Below are 18,565 nucleotides of genomic sequence, written 5' to 3' on the forward strand. Positions count from 1 at the left end.
ACGTCATTGTACACAAAAGGTAAAAAGTCTTACCTCAAGTAAAATTATGCCTCAGCGCGATACCTCTGATATGACCAACATATTCGATTTAGTGAACAAAAGTTAGCACATACATGTGTGGGTCATATGGGGAGCACCAGCACCGAGAACGTCGATTCACTTACAACCGCATCTTTCCATTTCTTAGTTCTTCCATTGGAATAGACATTTCTCCTTTCATAGTTCAATCAGCTGTTCTATGCTTTGTATCATTTAAATACTTGTCATACATTCTATATTTATAATTATTGTAATTCTTATCTATTTTGCTATACGTAACAAGTTCATCAATTGTAAAATGGATTATATGTAACCCAATGGGCACGTGTTTGTTCCTTGTCATTTTTATGCGATGTAAACAAAGATTTGTATACATCCGAAGCTTTAGGATCTTTTGCCACACTATAATCGGTTTTTAAACGTTTTAACTCAGGATCTTGCATAGCTTCCGAAGTGGCTCCTAAACGTTTGGGATTTGCCACCACCTTGGATTTCAAACTGCTTGTCGTGGTTGTGTTTGAGTTTGTACTTGATTTACTTGTCGAGGGCATGTCATCTTTGCCAACTTCCGAGTTAATCTCGATTTTTATGTCCTTATCCTTCTTTTCCTTTTTCTCCTTTTTGTTGGCTTTTCTTTTGGCTTGACGCATTTCTATTTTCGCTTGCATCATTTCAAGATCATCCTCATTGCCATTGAGTATTATCACATCCTCAACACCAAAAGGTTGTTGGCATACAGGACATGCCCCACCCGAGGAGCTACCTTTGATTTCTTTTAATGCTCTCTCAGACATAACACAACCACATGACCAAATGCCAACAAAACGAAACTTGCCTGACATTTCCAGGCCAATCAATTTGCATATGTATGGAGCATGTCTGGCGTCCAGTAGACCCTCAGTTTTGTCTTCCTCTGTAAAGGCTGGATTGGGAGTTAGATTTAACTGTTTGATATCTTTCATGCTTTTTATGTGCTTTGCAATTTCGGGCATTGACTCCTTTTCCAGAAGACGTTCTAATACATTCTGTTTGGAATACAAACGCCCCAGCCCACACATTACTATGGGCTCCTGTAGCCGTTGTTGGGTCAAAGCACAGTGTAGCCAACGGAATTCTCTTTCAGAGTCCTTGTCTTTCTGTAAAATGAAAATATGAGATTACCTCTGTATCCACCACGCCATCCTTGAAAGTTAAGATTTACCTGCTCTGGCTTCTTTTTGACACGAACCAATTCATCGCGTCTGGGAATAGTACCACCGTCACAACCCATTTCGTAAACTCAGCAAAGAAGTAAAGTACAAAGTATATATTTGGAGGAAAAAAATTAATTTGTATTTGTTTTTATGTTTTCAACGTTGCAATAACTTGGTGATTGTCGATAACAATTTTATCGGCCAAACTACTGGGTGATGCTGAGCGGTAGAAATTCCTTAAATTCATATCAGACAGAGTTGTGAAATATTTTACTCAACGTGGCACAATTGATGCATGATAAAGCAGAGTTTACATGGCACATGATGGTGCGTGGTCATTGTAATAGTAGTGGTGAAAATAAGGATGTATGCGTCACATGTACACTAACCATCAGTCATGGCTGAAAAATCAAAATAATTTGATTTTTTTGATAATTTAGGGTCTATCGATTACCGTTTACACAGAAACTAGACAGATATTGAAACACATTCGACAAGTTCTGTGCTAAATAAAGTTAGAAAACGAGAAGTAAAGTATGAACAATTAAATAAAATCATAGAAAAGAAAAATGGATGTACCGTTTTTGGTAAAAGCTGTAATCAAAACGTACACACGATGAATACGATCAAGATGTGCCGTCTTAAAGGGCCTTAAAGGCTAATCATGATTGTACTCATCGTGTGTACGTGTTGATTAAAGCTTTTGCCAAATACGGTACATTGATTTTCTCTCAGCGCTCTCATTGTGACCACTCATCATGATGTGCCATGTAAACTCAGCATAATAAATATTTTCCATATGCTTTAAACAGTTTTAAAAATATAAACATTTCTTTTTGTTCAATATTTGATTTTTAGAACACAATGCCAGAGCATCTGTGTTGGACGCATCCCGATATCCCAGATGAAGTCAAGTAAGAGAAATTGCCTTTAAAATATTAAATTATTTTTCTTGCCAACTTTTTGTTTCAGTAAGATCCTGTTTCAAAATGATAAAAAGCTGGTGGTTGTGGGGGTAATAGGAAAATCTGCATTTCCTGACTGCAATAAAATGACCGCATTAGAAATTTTGGGCCGGCATCCCAGTATTTCAAATAATGAACCCAAAGATGTAAGCAGAAATCTTAATGTTTAAGACAAGGCAATTGAAGAGTAGGCCAACTAAAGGCATGTTGTTGTTGTTGTAGCAGTTTGTTGTATTCTATCTTTCGTCTGCTTGATTCTGTTTAGTGTCAAGACCCAGGAACTCTGCGACTAAGATGGGGAGCGTCCGTCCACAGGGATCTGGGTCTGAGTCGAGTGTGTCTGGCTGGACAGTTAAACAGGTGACGCAAGAAAGGCCTACAAACCATTCAGATTTATGCCGTCTTATTATCGAACAAATACCAACTTCTACTTAAAACATTTGTCTCTCCCTTTAAAACGTACAGGGCCAAATACAGTTCTATCACAATCCCTTAGAGTCCATTCTATACTTGCACTTTGCGACAACATATGATGCAGCATGCATGCAGAAAATGCTACTGGAGGAGCTTGAACAACAGCGTTTTCAAGAATTTCTTACATTCCATCAGAAGGTACGCAGTCGATTTGCCCGAATGTTTCTGTTTGCAACACAAGTCTGCCATTTGATAGTGTTCGTGGAGTTAAGTGTGACATTTGATGCTTCCTTGCTGGGAATTTTCAAAGCTTTGAAAATTATAAGGTGAAATGAATAGAAATGTGTACATATGTACGTATCATCTACTTTAAATGCTTTTTAATACTTTTAGAGATCGTCATGTGTTGAAATTCTTCCCAAAATTACTTAAAAACTCTAGCACTGGCTACATTTTGGGAAAGCCTGCTCGTTTATGTTCTCCCCGTGTTCTTTTTTTATTTGAAAATCTACCCGATGGTCATGGTGAGTTTTGTCAAATATGATTTTGCTTTTTGTAAATAAAATTTCTTTTTGATTTTTAGAAAAAACCAAAGAGGCCATATCAAAATTTGAATTTGATGTTGAAGACAATATTTATAAAATGCTGCGCAACGAATTTATTGTTGTCAATAATAGCAATAATTCATTGTTTTCCATACCTGTTAATCTTCGCTTTGTTTACTACAATCTCAATGACAAACTACGCGAAGATCCTCTATTGAAATCTGTGGCTTTGTTGCAAGAATTTTTGCAAAAGCCTAATTTTACACAGGACGATGATGATTTGGATGACTTGTTACCATACAAGGTATGACTGCAATAAAGCATAAGTTATTTGGTTAACTTTTTAGGGAACTAATGGAGACCAATGTGGCCTACCCACCAGACTATCAACGTATAATTTCACCTTTTGACAGAACCCGATGCAATTGCATTAGCGTTGTTCGTCTTTGTTGTTGTTGCAGCAGTGTGCTGTACACTGAGACGGCAGCCCTTGCCGATGAAGAACTTCATCGGGTCAATCCGGTACGTACAACCGGCTGCCATGGGATTTACTAAAGTGCATTCGATCACGTATGCGGTAATTCGGCCTCTGATCGCCAAGATTGCAAGGGTTCCACAGTTAGCGCTTGACAGCATGTTCTGCAAGTATTCTGAAAACACTACGTAAGAGGAAGTGTTTAATGACAATTTATTTCAAGATTGAGTCTATTTAGAACGTCCGCTTTTAGTTTGCGAACAGGTTAGAATTAAAACCTTAACTGCTATTGCAAACTATTTTTCCGTAATTTCTTGCTTTAATATTCTTAAATATAATTACCCATGCACAAACAAAGCCAAATATTCAAATATTATCCATCTTCCTCACAGGGATTTGGAAAACCCCTATGCTTCTCTAATCAGGAGACTAAAACGGATTCTTCAGAGGATTTGTTTGTCAAAAATCGTAAATTCATAGACCTACTCAAAGAGCATGTAGATCAGGCATTTGAAAGTGGTTTTAATGATAATCTAACCAAATTCAAAGGCAAACATCATTTTGTGGTAAGTACAGATCTTACTTTTGCCTTTTATACACTTCGACTTATATTAATTTATCATAGCTACTAAATTTCAAATCATGGTACGAAACTTTTAAAATGTTACACAAATTATTCATTGAAAATCCCGATAATCCGGAATTCGAGGCAAATGATCCTGACTATGTAAGTTGTCCACATTTCTTTTTTCAAGAATTTTTATTTTAAATAAAGCGTTTTTGTATTTTTATAGAAAGCGTATTTGGAAAATTTTGATAAGATTCTCAATTATGATAGCGAGTAAGTTGTTCTGAGGTTCTAAAGGTTATTTCCTTTTTTTAATCGATGTATTTTAAGATTTTTTAAAGCCTGCTGTGATATTGGACTTCAAAAAGCCTTTTCCATGTACAATAATCCTACATTGACCTATTACAGTGGTGCGGTTCACAAAAAACTGGTACGGTTCATACAATCGGCATTTAAAAATGGGATTTAGTTTAAAATCTCTTGCAGGTTGAAGAAGCTGTGACCTTATATATGAAATATGCCCGTGGTTCCGATAAAGCCACCAATGAAGCAAAACTTCGTGAGATGTGTGAGGCTTGTTGGAAGAATGGCAAGGAGCAGTGTGAATACCCAAGTTTAAGAGGCAATCCCTGCGCAAGGCCAAAACACAACGCCAAAGATCCTACTGAACATTCAAGTGGTTTGGTATTCATATCAGCTTGCAATTGTGGCAAGGTTCAAGGTCGTAGAGAAGATCCTTACAGCACAAGACATGCAAATTATGAATTTTACGAATATATGGCCAGCAATTGTAATCTGTGTGCTAAGGTGAAGCGAATTAATTTTGCCATATTTGAACCTTCTATTAATGACTACAGGTATATATATTTTTGAAAAAAGAAACTGGAATTGGAAATTTCTTTATTTTATGTTTTTTTTTTTTTTTTTGGTTTATAGAGCAGCTGAATTTGAACGTGGTTTCCCTAAGCTGCCCATGCGCAAAGCTCATGACCTCACTGATACCCATTCCATTGGCAATTTCGATGAAGAATTCTTTCCCATAAATAATTCTCAACCCTTGACCGCTTCGCAAGGCACACACACAAATCTTAGCCTTTCAACCTCCATGGACAAAATGAATAAAATCGATGACCATGACAATGAGGAAGAGAACAGTTCCGATGAGTCTGTAAATGAATTGATTTTGAAGGTTAAAGAAAATGATGCCCAAAATGATGAAACTATGGAACGTACCATATTTAGACAACCTTCGACTACTGAATATTTACCTGGCATGATGCATACCCAAAGTCCTGTAGGCCTATTGCCACAATTTCCCAGTTGGTCTCTTTGTTGTGTGGGTGCAAGTTCAGTCTACAGTCACAATCATGGTCTGCAGGAACATTTTCAATCGGGTTTCCTATCGGGCTCCAATTTTCTTTTGCCCTGGGATGTTCAGGTTCGTTTGGAGCATTCAGCACAATGGGCTTATGAAAAGACACGGTATAGAAAAATGGGTGAAGTGTTTGTGCTTAAAATTTTCGTCGGTTTTGAATATGAATGTCCCAGAGGACATCGCTTTATGATGTCTGCTCCAGATAAGATATTACGAGGTGGTTCAGGTTTGTTAAGCTTTTTTTTTTGAAACATGATAAAAATGTTAATTAAACTATATTTTCAAGGAATTCTAAGAGACAGCGGCAGTAAAGTGGTTTTCAATAATATGCCTCTATATTTCCCCTGTCCGTGTCGATCCAAAAAATTCGATGTGGCACAGTTGATGCGTATTCATGTTGTCACCCCCAAAGCTCCTGTAAACGTGTCCTTAGATCCCAAAGTTCGCACTGGGGATGGAGATTATGTGTTTGTTTTGGGCTCGGAGCCGAAATTAACTCAAAGTGCTTATTGGATGTTAAGATTACCGTATGTATATGAGGGCGATGATGGTCCCATACCAACACCCACAGAAATAACAGCGGCAAATGCCCTCAACTACGGGTGTTTAATGGCTGGCATGTTTGGTGTAAGCGAAGTAGAAGCAGATGAATAATCCTAGTGTGATTGAACACATTTGTAAGAAAAAGAAAATAAAAATGGTTCTAAGCCAAGATGTGGAAACGAATGTTTTTATTACTTTCTATGAAAAGAAAAGACTAACGGACAATAATTCTTACTCGGTTTTAGAGTTTTGTTTACATGTAACCGGAGGATCCTTGAAATCATTAACTAATAAATGATTGCTAGTGTTTTTCATAAATAACTACATGCTATTGGATAGTCAAGGGTTAAAATTATAACATAATTCCAAGAGTTAAAATTGTCGATGAAAACAATAATAAAAATATTTGCAATTGTTTAGAGGTATACTACGGTATAATTTTATTTTTACGTTATATATATTTATATGTATGTGTCTACAACTAAACAAATATATCAGAAACCTAAAATTAGGTAGCCGTTTACATCATATGATTTCTAATAAAGTTATACCGGTCTTCAACCAAATGGCAAGACCATTTTATTTGCGGCTATGCTCAAAATGGTCTGCTCCATAAGAAAGACGAAAAGTAAAACTCATACAGAAAAATATACATTTAGGAAATTTGTAAACGCAAACACTTCAGTTCAATTCAAACCCGATATGGTACATATTCTAGGGCTATTCAGGCATTTTCTGCTATAGCATCATCGCAACGATTTTTATTCTTCAACAAATACGAGGCCAGAAAGCTGATGGGATCTGATGGTCGCTCTCGAGCCAAAGTTTGCAAGCCCATGAGCAAAATGGGAGCAACAGTTTGATCTAAATATTGTCTTGTGGGCAAAGAATTAAGATCAGCTCTAGGCTTCTTGCATTGTTGGTTAGAATTAGCACCGATGCCAGCATTGTTTGCTGTAAGTTGTGGTTCGGCAGAAGGGGTAACAGAGTTTTGGGTATTTGGTGCCGCTTCCATGCTGCAATAGATTTTTGACATAAAATTTAAGCTAATAACAACTAGAGCTTATCTTATTATTACCTGTTTTCTATTGCTTTCTATGTATGACTTCAAAAAAAACGCAATGAATACGAAAATAATATATCAATGGAAAAGTAAATATTTTTTGAACAATTTTTTCACCGATTGACAGCAATTGTGTTATTGTGAATTGCAACAATGTTAACTAAACTTATTGTCCAACGTAACGTCATTGAGGCCCGACTATACACGTGCAACGTACTACTTTAAAGGCGGTTTCAAAAACAAGCAAAACATTCTGTTCTAAATGATGACATGAAATATATATGGCATAATTATGATACCGAAGCATGGTACAATTATGAGGTAACGTCATTGGCAAAACATCAAAAAACTACCCCGAATCGCAAATGCTGTTACTTCCAATGTCAAAGTGGTTTTAAGGCTGGTACAATGACATAATTACCAGGTAGTGTACCGTAAACAGATGAGCACTATTTTTTCGCGAAGTGCACTAATAGCAGCACAAATGAAATTTTCTTTGCGTAACAGAGTGACGTAATAGGCATGGATAATTTTTTTCTTCAACTACGAATGAAAATGTATAACCCCGTTTACATTGCTCATTAAATCCGGATTTAAGGATCTCGTCAGCTGATTTTATAAAGGGGAAACAAATGGTCGAGCCTTTAAATTCGGACGTAAAGAGCAATGTAAACGGGGTTATACATTACACATTGCAAGAAAAAATTAATCAATGCCTATTATGTCATCCTGTTACGCAAAGAAAATTTCATTTGTGCTGCGTAGCGTACCTGCAAGCGAAATTTTCGGTAATAGTACTGGTAACGAAAATTTCGTTTACGATATGTCTGTGCATTTCTAATAAGTAACGAAAATTTGGCCAGAGGTGCATACTGCACTTAAAGCAAGAAAAAAAGTTTTTACAATAGTGCATCATAATATTTATGGTGGAGTGTGAAAAATTGAAATTTCCAAAACATCTCAACTAGAGTGAACTGTTGAGGTCTTTTTCAAAACGACATATGCAAAACGAGACAATGTAGACATAGCCTAGAAAAATAATTTAATTTTTCACACATTTTTCATTTACAATTTTTTCATATGGAGTTTGACGTGAAAAGTCGAATAGAGTACCAACCCATATACGTTTTGTTTTTACATGGAGTTTGACAGATATCCGCATGAAAAGCCGACCATAATACCAACCCTTAGTTTGTGTCCTAAAATCATCCAATGCATACAGCGAGCGTTACGTTACGCATATGGTTTCGCTTACTGTACACTGCAAAAAAGCATATGATAAAGCCATTCACAATTATATTTTGACAAACCTTTAGACCTCGAATTAACTTTTGACAGTCATATTTTTTGCTGGTACTGAAAAGTAAAAAAGATTTTTCCGAATTTTTAATAAGATTTTAAGAAATCATGACTGAATTGTTAATAGATCCCAATATTCGAGTTTGGGTATTTCTACCAATTGTTTTAATTGCATTTTTCATTGGAATTCTGAGACACTATGTGAGCATATTAATAGCCTCACAAAAAAAGGCCGAAATCACCCAAATACAAGACAGGTATGCGTGGAAAATCGGAAGTGGTTAATTGACTTCCATTTGATCATATTTTTTTTTAACTCTTTACAGTCAAGCTATGATCAGAGCACGTTTATTGCGGGAAAATGGAAAATATCTTACAGCTCAATCGTTTGCTATGCGAAAGAATTTTTTCAACAACGAGGAGACTGGCTACTTTAAGACACAGAAGAGAGCACCAGTGCCACAAAACCCAACAGCCATGATAACTGATATGTTAAAGGGCAACTTTGTCAATATGTTGCCTATGGTAATTATTGGAGGCTGGATAAATTGGATGTTCTCCGGTTTCGTTACAACCAAAGTGCCTTTTCCCTTAACGTTGCGTTTCAAGCCTATGTTGCAGAGAGGCATCGAATTGGCCTCTTTAGATGCAGCATGGGTTTCTTCGGCCTCTTGGTATTTCTTAAACGTATTTGGTTTACGATCAATTTACACATTAGTTTTGGGTGAAAATAATCAAGCCGATCAGACCCAAGCTCAGGCAGATGCAATGACGGGAGCAGCAATGACAATGCCACAGGATCCCAAGGTGGCATTTAAAGCCGAATGGGAAGCATTAGAGATAACTGAATATCAAAATGCTCTAAAGACTGTCGATCAAGATTTACTGCAAATGGCTGCAAGCGCCGAGGTTAACCAAGAAAATAACATTAGACAGTAATTAAGATCAAACATAGTAGAACACATTTTTCAGATCATTTACTTGGTGAGACTTTCATGCAAAGCCTTTGGTGGCTTCTTTAATAACTTAAATTTAGTAAAATATTCACTTAATAAAGAATGATGATCGAAATAAATTGAAGCTTGTCCGCAAAGGTTCTTCAATGGATATGGATACCTGATCACCACAGGGGTTGGAACTGTGAGTTCTTATTTCTGTGGTGTTCATCGTCGATACGACAAGCTCAGCTGGGAATTACCATTCATAGGTTGAGGGATGTGGAAAGCTCCATACCGCGTAACTGTAATTGCAGTCGCGAACAATCAGCGACATCGAGTGGAGTGGAGAGAGTCTCAATGAGATAAGGCGCCTTTTAATAAGCAATGGCCATGACGTTCTCGCGATGATGGGTCCTATGGACTGGAACGAGATCGCTTACCCATGGAACTTTACCAAAATCGCTACATGCAGATGTGACAATAACAACAATGGATGTGACAATAACAATATGGATCAAGATTCAATGAATCATCCTTTATTTCTGAAGGTAGTAAATGTATTAGAGATTATAACGGGAGTGGGCTTCTTATGAAAATAAAAAAAAAATGCTCTGCCAATGTCAACTTTAGACTAGAACAGTTTGGCAAGGATATAAGAAAGAAATGAAATGAAATGAATTCTATAGATGAAATTAACAGAAATAACAAACAACTACCAGTGTTCAGCAAGTTTCGTTCTCAGCGCCACGAAAGATGCATTTTCTAGACACAATTCTGCAGCCATTGAAAATGTCGACAATATTAATGAGGAAATTTTTCTGATCTTTATGAAAGACTTTGATCAAAAGAGTTCAGCGTCATAGGAGGATTTATAAGTCTTATGCGTTACGATGTTCTCCATAAAGCACTTGAGCTCATATTATTTCCCATATCCGAAAATCTTTCTTTTACCTATGACATTTCAGATTTAGATCAGATGATGAGTATGCAATCGAGTAATAAGTGGATCTATAACACTTTGATCGAATATTCAACTCAATTTGACATATTTTTTAATTTAAAAGAAAAAAGAACAACTACATAAATAACTAATACATAAGAAATTATTATAAAATGTTTAAACTGTTACCGGAAATCCCCAGGGATCTAGTTTCTTATTTAATAATTCCAATGATGATTCGGCAAGTTTTGATAGTAATTCAGCCAATTTGTGTTTAGTGTAGACCTTGTAGAGCTCACGATTTTCAGAAGCTATTTCGTCAGCTAGTTTAACACATCCCTGATAGTCCTCAGACAAATGCAGAACTTTGTGTAAGAGCAAGGTTATTTCTGGTATGCAAATACTGCGAATTTTATCCAATTGTATTTGACGATTTTCCCAAATCAATGGACTTATGTCTGCAGGATCCTTGGGAGTATCTGGGTCAATAAGCCAACCTTTTTCCGGGAATAAAAGTACGTTAAATAGAGAATCTCTACATACTGAAAGAAGGCAAAAAATTAGTAGCCACTCAACAATCCAAGCAATAAATAGAAATCGTCTTACATTTGGCTTGTTCTTCCAGTGAGACATTCCAACGATTTAGCTCCGCCCTGTACACTTGCTCCTTGTGTTCAGAAGCCATGCGTTCTGTGAAATTTGCACCTGCATTAACCAATTGCGGTTCCTTAGGGCGATTGTGATATAAACGTGACCATTCATTAAATGAATCTATGGCCGCCAAATAAACCTTATAGCCCAGATATTCCTTTATGCTACAATCCTCTCTGCAAGGAAAGTTGTCTTTGCTGCCGTATATATTAACTATGTGACTCAGTGAATCCTGTGGTATTATATCATAAACTGCACGCACACATTCCAGTTTATTTTCGGCCAAGAAACATCTTATCATAGCATTTCCTTGCCACAGTAATTCTCCGCGTTGTGAAGGCAAAAACGTTAACCATTCCAGGGATTTTATTTTATATTCATCGAACTTAGAAATGTCACCATGCTGCAAAGGCTCATCTTGCATTTGTTGCAAATCCATATCTGTGGGTTCCTTTTGTCTTATGGTTTCTACAGTGTAACGTGTAATATTCTCGATATCTAAACCAGCACCCATTGCTTCTTCCAAAGCCGACTGCCGGCAGTTTGTTTCTTTAATGGTTTCCAAAAACTTTGAATACAGTGTTACTTGTGTCTTGCCAGGCAAAGCTGCAGTATAGAAAGCTACTAGTTGAGCATCCTTCATGGGGATTAAACTTTCCACATAAGCGGCTATTATACGATCCGCAATTTCTTCCTTATCTACGCGTCCAATTTGACGCATAAATAACACTATATGTGTTAAGAAGCGTAACATATGCGATGAAACCACTGAGTCTTTGTTGTCCAAAAGCTTATCATCCTCAATCCAGCGACGTATTTGTTGCAGCAACTCAGGAATGTTATCAAGTATCAGAAATTTTTGTATAATTCCAATTTTACTTTGAGCAAAATCACGAAGTGCTGCATCATTGTGCACCAACAATTCATCGAAAATCTGTTCTAGAGACATTTTGGAATTCCAGTATTCTTCTGGCATGGCATGGTAGGTCTTCATACAATTGGCTCTTATTTCACTTTCGACTCGTATATCAACCTGTACTTTTAAATAGGCCCATAGAAGATCTTCCCAAGAATTAGAAAATAAAGCTTTTAAAGATTCCAAATGCCCACAGAACGCACCGGCTATGGCTCGAGTATATTCATCAAATTTTTTGGAATTAGCCATCATCCAGGCACATTTTTTCCATATATCCCTTCTTGGGTTACCCTCTATGGGTTGTTTTTCTCTGGCATTTCCATAGTTCTCATAATTAGGATCTTCATGCAGGCGCCAGCCTTCCAAAATGGCTGCTCGCCATGTTTGGCCACAGTATTTACACAAAGACATTGCCTCATCAATTCGACCTTGTCGAATTTCTTCGAATATACAGCGGGATAGGCGCATGTTATCCTCTTCATCCAATGCATGTAGAGGTTTCTTTTCCCTGTTTGGTGCATCCGGATCCAGGGACTTAACTATTTCGGCCCCTGAGCCAAAGGCGATTTGCTGTTGTTTCTTTAATTGAAACAATGTGTTTTCCCAGGCCACTGTTCGATCTGTGGTGTGCCCCACTTGAGGACCAGTCATTTTTTTCTCATAACAAGCTTCTAGCCAATCTATAATTAGTTGGTATTCTCTCAAAGTCGAATTGCAATTGTAAAGCTGTGCAATGATTTCCTTCTCCGAACCACCCAAACTTGGAATATCACAATCCATTCCCGGATCGTTGGATTGAAGAAGTATACGATCTTTGTAAAGTGCATATAATAGCTTCCAGGTTTTACACTCCAAATCTAACCATTCTGCCTTGGAATTTTTAATGTTATCGGTGCGTTTATGGACATCCTTCAAACAATCGTCCAAAACGGCCGAACACGTATGTATGAGATCTTGAATTGTATCGAAAACTTCGGAATCATTTGTGCGCGCCTGCAATATCTCAAGAAATTGAGGGAAAAGCATGTTCGCTTTTTCCTTGAACCCATCCATTTGGGGATGGTCAATTAGGGAACGCTCACAAATACTAGCAGTATCGGCAATAGCACCACCGTGAAACGACGAACTTAAGAGCCCACTTGCATTTAGTTGAGAATTATCCAGCATTCTCTGTAGTTCTCCTGGCAGTAGGGATATAGAAAAATTATGGGAGTCAGTAATATCTCCATGGTCAATACCACGTTGTGGTGTTCGTGTATTGATCAAACCGCGTTTAGGTACAAAAGTCCCTGTTCCAGACATGATGGGTTTTTCTGGTTAATGTGTTAAGATTTTTAACTCCAATTTATTATAATATAATCAATTATTAATTTAATATTGCCAAAGTTTAACAAAAACAGTTTCAACAACAAAAATAAAGAACGCGGAATATAAAACCCGGCAGTACTCAATGTTGCAACCAGACGTAGTTTTCGCAGATGAATTGTAATCAACCCTGGAGTTCTCCCTGAATTTGAAATAAAGTCAGCGAAGACTGTCAAAATAAAAACAAAAACACAGTGGTGTATCCTAGGCAAATTTATACAAGGTAAAGCCATTAGTTTAATAACAACGAAATCAACTATACAACCCTGTGTAAATGGGACGTAAATTCCCTCTAGGCTGTCAAACTTCTAGACACTTCCTAATTGACATTCTAGTTTTTATTTGCATTATCTGATCTTTATCTTTATGACTATAAACTCAAACTATAAAAATGTGAAATAAGAAACAAAATTTGAAAAACCTTTGAAGTCCAAACAAATAATTTGACGATCTAGTGCTATTTGCATACAACTCTGGAATTAGAAAATTCCATCAGCAGGGCTTATGATTTTACTTTGTATAAATTTGACATGGGTGTACCTTCGCTACCCTGATGAAGAACTTTTAATTTCAGAGTTGTATTGTTTAAGCCGGGTATACAGCTGGATCTGAAAAGATGGATCAGCAGGGGAACTCCTACACCTACAAGAGAGCCATTAGCAAAAGTTGGGGATTTAGACCGTGTGTCATGCATTGGGTATATACTGCAGTTGTCAAACCTATTATGCTATATGGTTGTTGTTGTTGTTGTAGCAGTGTGTTTTACACCGAGACGGCAGCCCTTGCCGATGGAGGATTCCATCGGGTCAATCCGGTACGTACAACCGGCTGCCATGGGATTGATTATGCTATATGGTGTTGTGGTCTGGTGGACGGCGCTTCAAAAATCCACCTACTGCACAATACTTAACCGGATCCAAAAGATGGCTCGTTTGTGCATCACAGCCGCACTGAGGACGACACCAACTGATGCACTGGATTTAATGATACATCTTATGCCTCTGGACATTATGGCTACACAAATTGCAGCGAGCACTGCCGTGAGGTTGAGGGAGCTTCTCATTGGTCATGTGGTGGCTACGGACACTGTGTTATTCTTGATACAATATCCGATGTTCCAGGCAGTGTGGATTACACCCTACACAAGCCGCTTTCAGAACAATTTCAGAGAAGCACAGCGACCCCTTGTAACAGTTATTGGCCCCTGGCATCGATGGTTTTATGCTGCACTTTAAATAAAAAAAAACCTACTAAAAATTGAGGTTAGCCTATCAACCTACCAAGAGAATAAAAACCTACCAATTTTGGTAGGAACATACCTACTCTCTCTCTCTTTTACTTTACTTTAATTGGCTACGACAGAATATTTGTTCCACTAGCCGAACGTAGAGTAGCGCTCCAAGCGTCTCGATCTTCTGCTCTCATTCTAAAATCTCTGACACCAAATTTCGAGGTGTCTCCCACAACTTGATCTTTCCATCGGGCTTTTGGTTTTTCCGGTTTGCGTGTACCACCGTGTTTGCCTTCAAGAGACTCCTTTGCTGGAACTTCTTCATCCATTCTAACAACATGACCTAGCCAACGCAGCCGTTGTATTTTGATGCGTGTAACTCGTGGTTCATACGTCGCCTATATTCTCTGTTAACGCAAACTGGTCCATATATTTTACGAAGAATCTTTCTCTCAAATACTCCAAGCACTGCCTTATCTGTTTTCACAAGTACCCATTCTTTAGAACCATATAACAGCACGGGTAGTATCAGAGTCTGGTATAGTATAATCTTCGTCTGTCGAGAGGTGGCCTTGTTTCTAAACTGCTTACTTAGTCCAAAGAAGCATCTGTTTGCCAGTATTATTCTTCGCTTAATCTCAAAACTGGTGTCATTCGTCTCGGTTACGGCCAACCTCATGTACTGTATTATTGCAGATGGTTTTGTGTCGCTTCTACTTGTGTATCGGCCTATAATTTTCTAGCACAACCGTCCGTCCAACTGGCCACAAATTTCTGTGTAATTGTTTATTACAATAGGCATGTGTATTTGTTGTTTTTTACGTAATGTGACTTTATTTTCTATTAAAGAGTTATGGTAAATTTTTATCATAATGTTCTTCTTTTTTACTCATAAAGTGTTGTAGTTGGTTGGTTTTGTTTTATTTTATTTATTTAATTTATAATTATTTAATATTATTATTATTATTATCGTTTTTCTTGATTTCTCCGTTCTTCTGTTATATAGAGAAGAGCGAGTTGTTGTTGTTCTTCTTGTTCTGGTTGTAGTTTAACTGTGTTGTTGTTCTTTACTCGGATTTCTAAATTTCATGCTTGCTTGATCTTCCTCATCATATAATTTTCTGTTAAATGGATTTCATGGGGTTTCCTCTTTATTAGCATGCTTTCATTCTTTTAATTAAATTTAAATTTTAAATATTTGTTTATTTATAATTATCAGCATAATAATAAATTTTTCAAATCTCTCGTTGGAAATTTTATTTTCTAAAAAGAAAAGAAAATAAAAGCGAATTAAGATTTATTTATTTGATGCACTCGAGGCGTATTTAATAAGATGGCCGCATTAATACAGCTGATTGAACTTCATATGTCAATTCATTTTTGAATTCGCTTTATATAAAAATATAAACTTCAAAATAAATATTTTATACAATAAATTGATTTCTGTGTTTGCTGCTGTTATGGTTCTTAAACTAAGGTTATATAATGGTACTCGTCTAACAGGGAACTTGGATTCATTGTGTCGCCCCCGAAAAAGATTCAATAAGCGCTGAAGAACACAGACGACATTTATGGCAACAAAATGCCAGACATTAGGATGAAGAAGATAAGGAGCCAAAATGCATGACAATAATGGGGGCCAGGCGGGCTGCAGTAGTTCCCAGTCTATCATTTCAAGTCGCTGTTGTAGTGAAGAATGTCGAAAAGACTAATTTAGACTGGAAAAAAGGTCCTCGTTGAACCATAACCCTGCACCTACTCCCACCAATCCCATGGCCGCCGGTTGTACGTACCGGATTGATCCGATGGATTCCTTCATCGGCCAGGGCTGCCGCCTCAGTGTACAACACACTGCTACAACAACAACAACCTACTCCCACAATTTCAAATAGTGCCATATTAGATACTCAACCGTCTATAATGCGCAAGTCCACCATGTCCAGCCCAGCGTGAGGTCAAAGTCCTGAAATTGCAATTTCTTGTCAGGACCCCTGAACACACCAGGTTACCTCATGTTGGTGAATAGCACCAACTTTATCTTTCGGGGATTAACGTCTAGCCCATTGGCCAATCATGGCAGCATACCATATGCTGTCATGATTGGCCAGGTCATTTTCATTTCAAATGATCTGAAAATCCCACAAATAACCAAAAGCCTGAAAAAGGGATACAAAAACCGTCCTTGTGGTAATTGAGCTCTAGTCACAAAAATCCTATTTAAGTACTTTGCATTTGGAACGCTAATTATCCTGCCCATTAACATCGTATGAACTCAATTCAGGAGAGAACCTCATGTCCAACACACCAAAGAGTCATGCATTTGACACATGTGATGTGTGGTCACTGGTTATAATCGAGACACACGTGTATGAAGTTGGAATCAGTCCCAGCCCAATTGAAATTGAACCAGAACTACCCTGGTCTACAGTGGAAGTTTAAAGGCATTCACTTTTGGTAGCTATTTTACCGCTACAATAAACTAGTGAAAACTATTTAAACCTGCCATCTTGGTGGTTTTGTGGGTAAAGCCTATGGGGCCGTTAGGGATTATGAAAAATTTTAAATTACTCTTTCTTGCTTGACACTCCAAAATTAAAAAAAAAAACTTCTTTCTTCTTGCTATGATTGGTCGAAGCTAATTTGCCGAAAACTTTAAATGTCACAGCGAAACGAATTTTCTTAGCCCTGTTTACAAATTTTGACATATCAAATTCCCAAAAAAGATGCTTTGTTGTAGCAATGCGCCGATGCGGCCATCTTATAAATACGCCTTGGTTGCACTACTTTTAAATTTTCTATATTTCTATCTCTCTCTCTCTCTCTCTCTCTCTGGTGGTCAATAGAGCATCACATATATTAACTGACCTACAAAAAGACATCACTTGCAGCAATTGGTCGTCTGTCGGTTATTTTCGTTTTCATTTAGCCTTCTACCGGCACCAGCTCCTTGATTATTGGCTCCGTCATTTTTAGGTAGTTTCTTGGCTACAAAAGAAAAAAAAACACCAATATTTAATTTTTTGTTGGATACACATTTTAATGTTAATTAACTCACCTATGGCCAAGAAAATGTCATTTACATTCATGCCGGTTTTTGCTGATGTCTCCATGAATAACAAACCATTTTCTTCGGCGTACTGTTTAGCTTCCTCGTATTCCACAGTACGAATATTTGATAGATCTGCTTTATTACCAGCCAAGGCAATAACAATGTTAGGAGAGGCCTTAAAACGAGAGCACAAACAGATTTTTAATTTTAAGTGGCAATTGGTTATCTTAAAGTTTTTGAGTTATTTTAAAAGCGAGGCCGCATGCGAATGAGCTACCATTAGCATCAAAACCAAATATTTCAACATCAGCACGCCAGCATCTATACAAACCACCTTAGCACGTGATTACTATGAGCACCACACAAGTTGGAATTTTAAAGGTGACACTACCTCGATGCACAATCTGGTGTGTTCTGTGATTTACTTTCACTTTTCCCCTCAAATCAATTTGTTATTATCACCCAAACAAAAAGTCCAAATGAATTATTTGTTGTAAGATCCTTTTTTGGTTTTATCTAAGAAACTTTATAAACGTAATAGGTTAGGTCTAAGTGGCAGTCTGCCACCAGACTCACTTTGACGTCTTCGTCCATTGTGATACCACAGGATAAAAAGGGGGAAGATGCCTTCTAGTTCCTACCCAATAACTTGCGAAAGTTCACATCCGCTAAATCAGACAGGTTCTCAAACAGGAACAGAAAAAGGAAGATGCCTTCTAGTCCTACCCAATAATTTGCGAATGTTCACATCCTCTAAATCAGACAGGTTCTCAAAGAAATGAGAACCTAAAGTGGAACTCCTTCTGACTGCTAGTGCGGGACACAGACTGAAGGTGTTCTATAGTCACTTCTTCTTCGATGTCCTCACAGCTTCTGCAAAAGTCGTTGCTGGTAACCTTCAGTCTTTTAGCATGTTTTCCTATTAGACAGTGACCTGTCATGACGGACACAATGACTGCGACATCTGTTCTAGCCAATGACAGCAAAGCGGTAGAC

The 18,565-nt window shown here is 37.5% G+C and overlaps 6 protein-coding genes across 7 annotated transcripts in view; 2 read left to right on the forward strand and 4 right to left on the reverse strand.

The window, feature by feature from the left end:
- Window positions 1–160: 160 nt before the first annotated feature.
- On the reverse strand, window positions 161–1,416 carry LOC106082448 (replication termination factor 2). The gene is made up of 2 exons (XM_013244954.2): window positions 1,241–1,416; window positions 161–1,175 (listed from the first exon to the last, which is right to left on the reverse strand). Exons 1-2 carry the CDS (start codon window positions 1,307–1,309, stop codon window positions 327–329), a joined length of 918 nt encoding a protein of 305 aa, XP_013100408.2. The 5' UTR covers window positions 1,310–1,416; the 3' UTR covers window positions 161–326.
- Window positions 1,417–2,011: 595 nt separating this feature from the next.
- On the forward strand, window positions 2,012–6,296 carry LOC106082449 (nonsense-mediated mRNA decay factor SMG8). The gene is made up of 12 exons (XM_013244955.2): window positions 2,012–2,146; window positions 2,205–2,343; window positions 2,663–2,937; window positions 3,005–3,135; window positions 3,195–3,460; window positions 4,024–4,197; window positions 4,257–4,358; window positions 4,426–4,472; window positions 4,530–4,629; window positions 4,686–5,056; window positions 5,136–5,800; window positions 5,861–6,296. The coding sequence occupies exons 1-12, from the start codon at window positions 2,097–2,099 to the stop codon at window positions 6,226–6,228; spliced, it is 2,688 nt and encodes an 895-aa protein (XP_013100409.2). The 5' UTR covers window positions 2,012–2,096; the 3' UTR covers window positions 6,229–6,296.
- A 226-nt stretch (window positions 6,297–6,522) lies between these two features.
- Window positions 6,523–7,325, reverse strand: LOC106082454 (protein dpy-30 homolog). Its single transcript, XM_013244962.2, has 2 exons — window positions 7,196–7,325; window positions 6,523–7,133 (listed from the first exon to the last, which is right to left on the reverse strand). Exon 2 carries the CDS (start codon window positions 7,130–7,132, stop codon window positions 6,842–6,844), a length of 291 nt encoding a protein of 96 aa, XP_013100416.2. The 5' UTR covers window position 7,133; window positions 7,196–7,325; the 3' UTR covers window positions 6,523–6,841.
- A 1,171-nt stretch (window positions 7,326–8,496) lies between these two features.
- LOC106082451 (ER membrane protein complex subunit 3) lies at window positions 8,497–9,554 on the forward strand. Its single transcript, XM_013244957.2, has 2 exons — window positions 8,497–8,736; window positions 8,806–9,554. The coding sequence occupies exons 1-2, from the start codon at window positions 8,588–8,590 to the stop codon at window positions 9,416–9,418; spliced, it is 762 nt and encodes a 253-aa protein (XP_013100411.1). The 5' UTR covers window positions 8,497–8,587; the 3' UTR covers window positions 9,419–9,554.
- An 890-nt stretch (window positions 9,555–10,444) lies between these two features.
- On the reverse strand, window positions 10,445–13,393 carry LOC106082450 (nuclear pore complex protein Nup107). The gene is made up of 2 exons (XM_013244956.2): window positions 10,964–13,393; window positions 10,445–10,899 (listed from the first exon to the last, which is right to left on the reverse strand). The coding sequence occupies exons 1-2, from the start codon at window positions 13,224–13,226 to the stop codon at window positions 10,535–10,537; spliced, it is 2,628 nt and encodes an 875-aa protein (XP_013100410.2). The 5' UTR covers window positions 13,227–13,393; the 3' UTR covers window positions 10,445–10,534.
- A 3,992-nt stretch (window positions 13,394–17,385) lies between these two features.
- The window catches only part of LOC106082453 (ras-related protein Rab-5B), a 31,434-nt gene continuing 30,254 nt past the window's right edge, over window positions 17,386–18,565 (reverse strand). For both annotated transcript variants that reach the window (XM_059364535.1, XM_059364536.1), the window contains exons 5-6: window positions 17,576–17,744; window positions 17,386–17,505 (exon numbers count right to left, since the gene is read on the reverse strand). In XM_059364535.1, the coding sequence (XP_059220518.1) occupies window positions 17,399–17,505; window positions 17,576–17,744 (276 nt within the window). In that variant the 3' untranslated portion in view covers window positions 17,386–17,398. The remainder of the gene's footprint in view (window positions 17,506–17,575; window positions 17,745–18,565) is intronic.

The sequence above is a fragment of the Stomoxys calcitrans genome, chromosome 3 (genome assembly GCF_963082655.1).
Source record: "Stomoxys calcitrans chromosome 3, idStoCalc2.1, whole genome shotgun sequence".
NCBI classification, from domain to species: Eukaryota; Metazoa; Arthropoda; class Insecta; order Diptera; family Muscidae; genus Stomoxys; species Stomoxys calcitrans.

Excerpts from the sequence above, each read along its gene's own strand:
- LOC106082449 (XM_013244955.2), top strand. The coding sequence starts at position 2,097 with ATGCCAGAGCATCTGTGTTGGACGCATCCCGATATCCCAGATGAAGTC. Across the intron at positions 4,359-4,425 it reads AGGCAAATGATCCTGACTAT|AAAGCGTATTTGGAAAATTT; the intron begins GTAAGTTGTCCA and ends GTATTTTTATAG. Across the intron at positions 5,057-5,135 it reads CCTTCTATTAATGACTACAG|AGCAGCTGAATTTGAACGTG; the intron begins GTATATATATTT and ends TTTGGTTTATAG.
- LOC106082448 (XM_013244954.2), bottom strand. The coding sequence starts at position 1,309 with ATGGGTTGTGACGGTGGTACTATTCCCAGACGCGATGAATTGGTTCGT. Across the intron at positions 1,176-1,240 it reads TCAAAAAGAAGCCAGAGCAG|AAAGACAAGGACTCTGAAAG; the intron begins GTAAATCTTAAC and ends TTCATTTTACAG.
- LOC106082454 (XM_013244962.2), bottom strand. The coding sequence starts at position 7,132 with ATGGAAGCGGCACCAAATACCCAAAACTCTGTTACCCCTTCTGCCGAA.
- LOC106082450 (XM_013244956.2), bottom strand. The coding sequence starts at position 13,226 with ATGTCTGGAACAGGGACTTTTGTACCTAAACGCGGTTTGATCAATACA. Across the intron at positions 10,900-10,963 it reads ACTGGAAGAACAAGCCAAAT|TATGTAGAGATTCTCTATTT; the intron begins GTAAGACGATTT and ends GCCTTCTTTCAG.
- LOC106082451 (XM_013244957.2), top strand. The coding sequence starts at position 8,588 with ATGACTGAATTGTTAATAGATCCCAATATTCGAGTTTGGGTATTTCTA. Across the intron at positions 8,737-8,805 it reads ATCACCCAAATACAAGACAG|TCAAGCTATGATCAGAGCAC; the intron begins GTATGCGTGGAA and ends AACTCTTTACAG.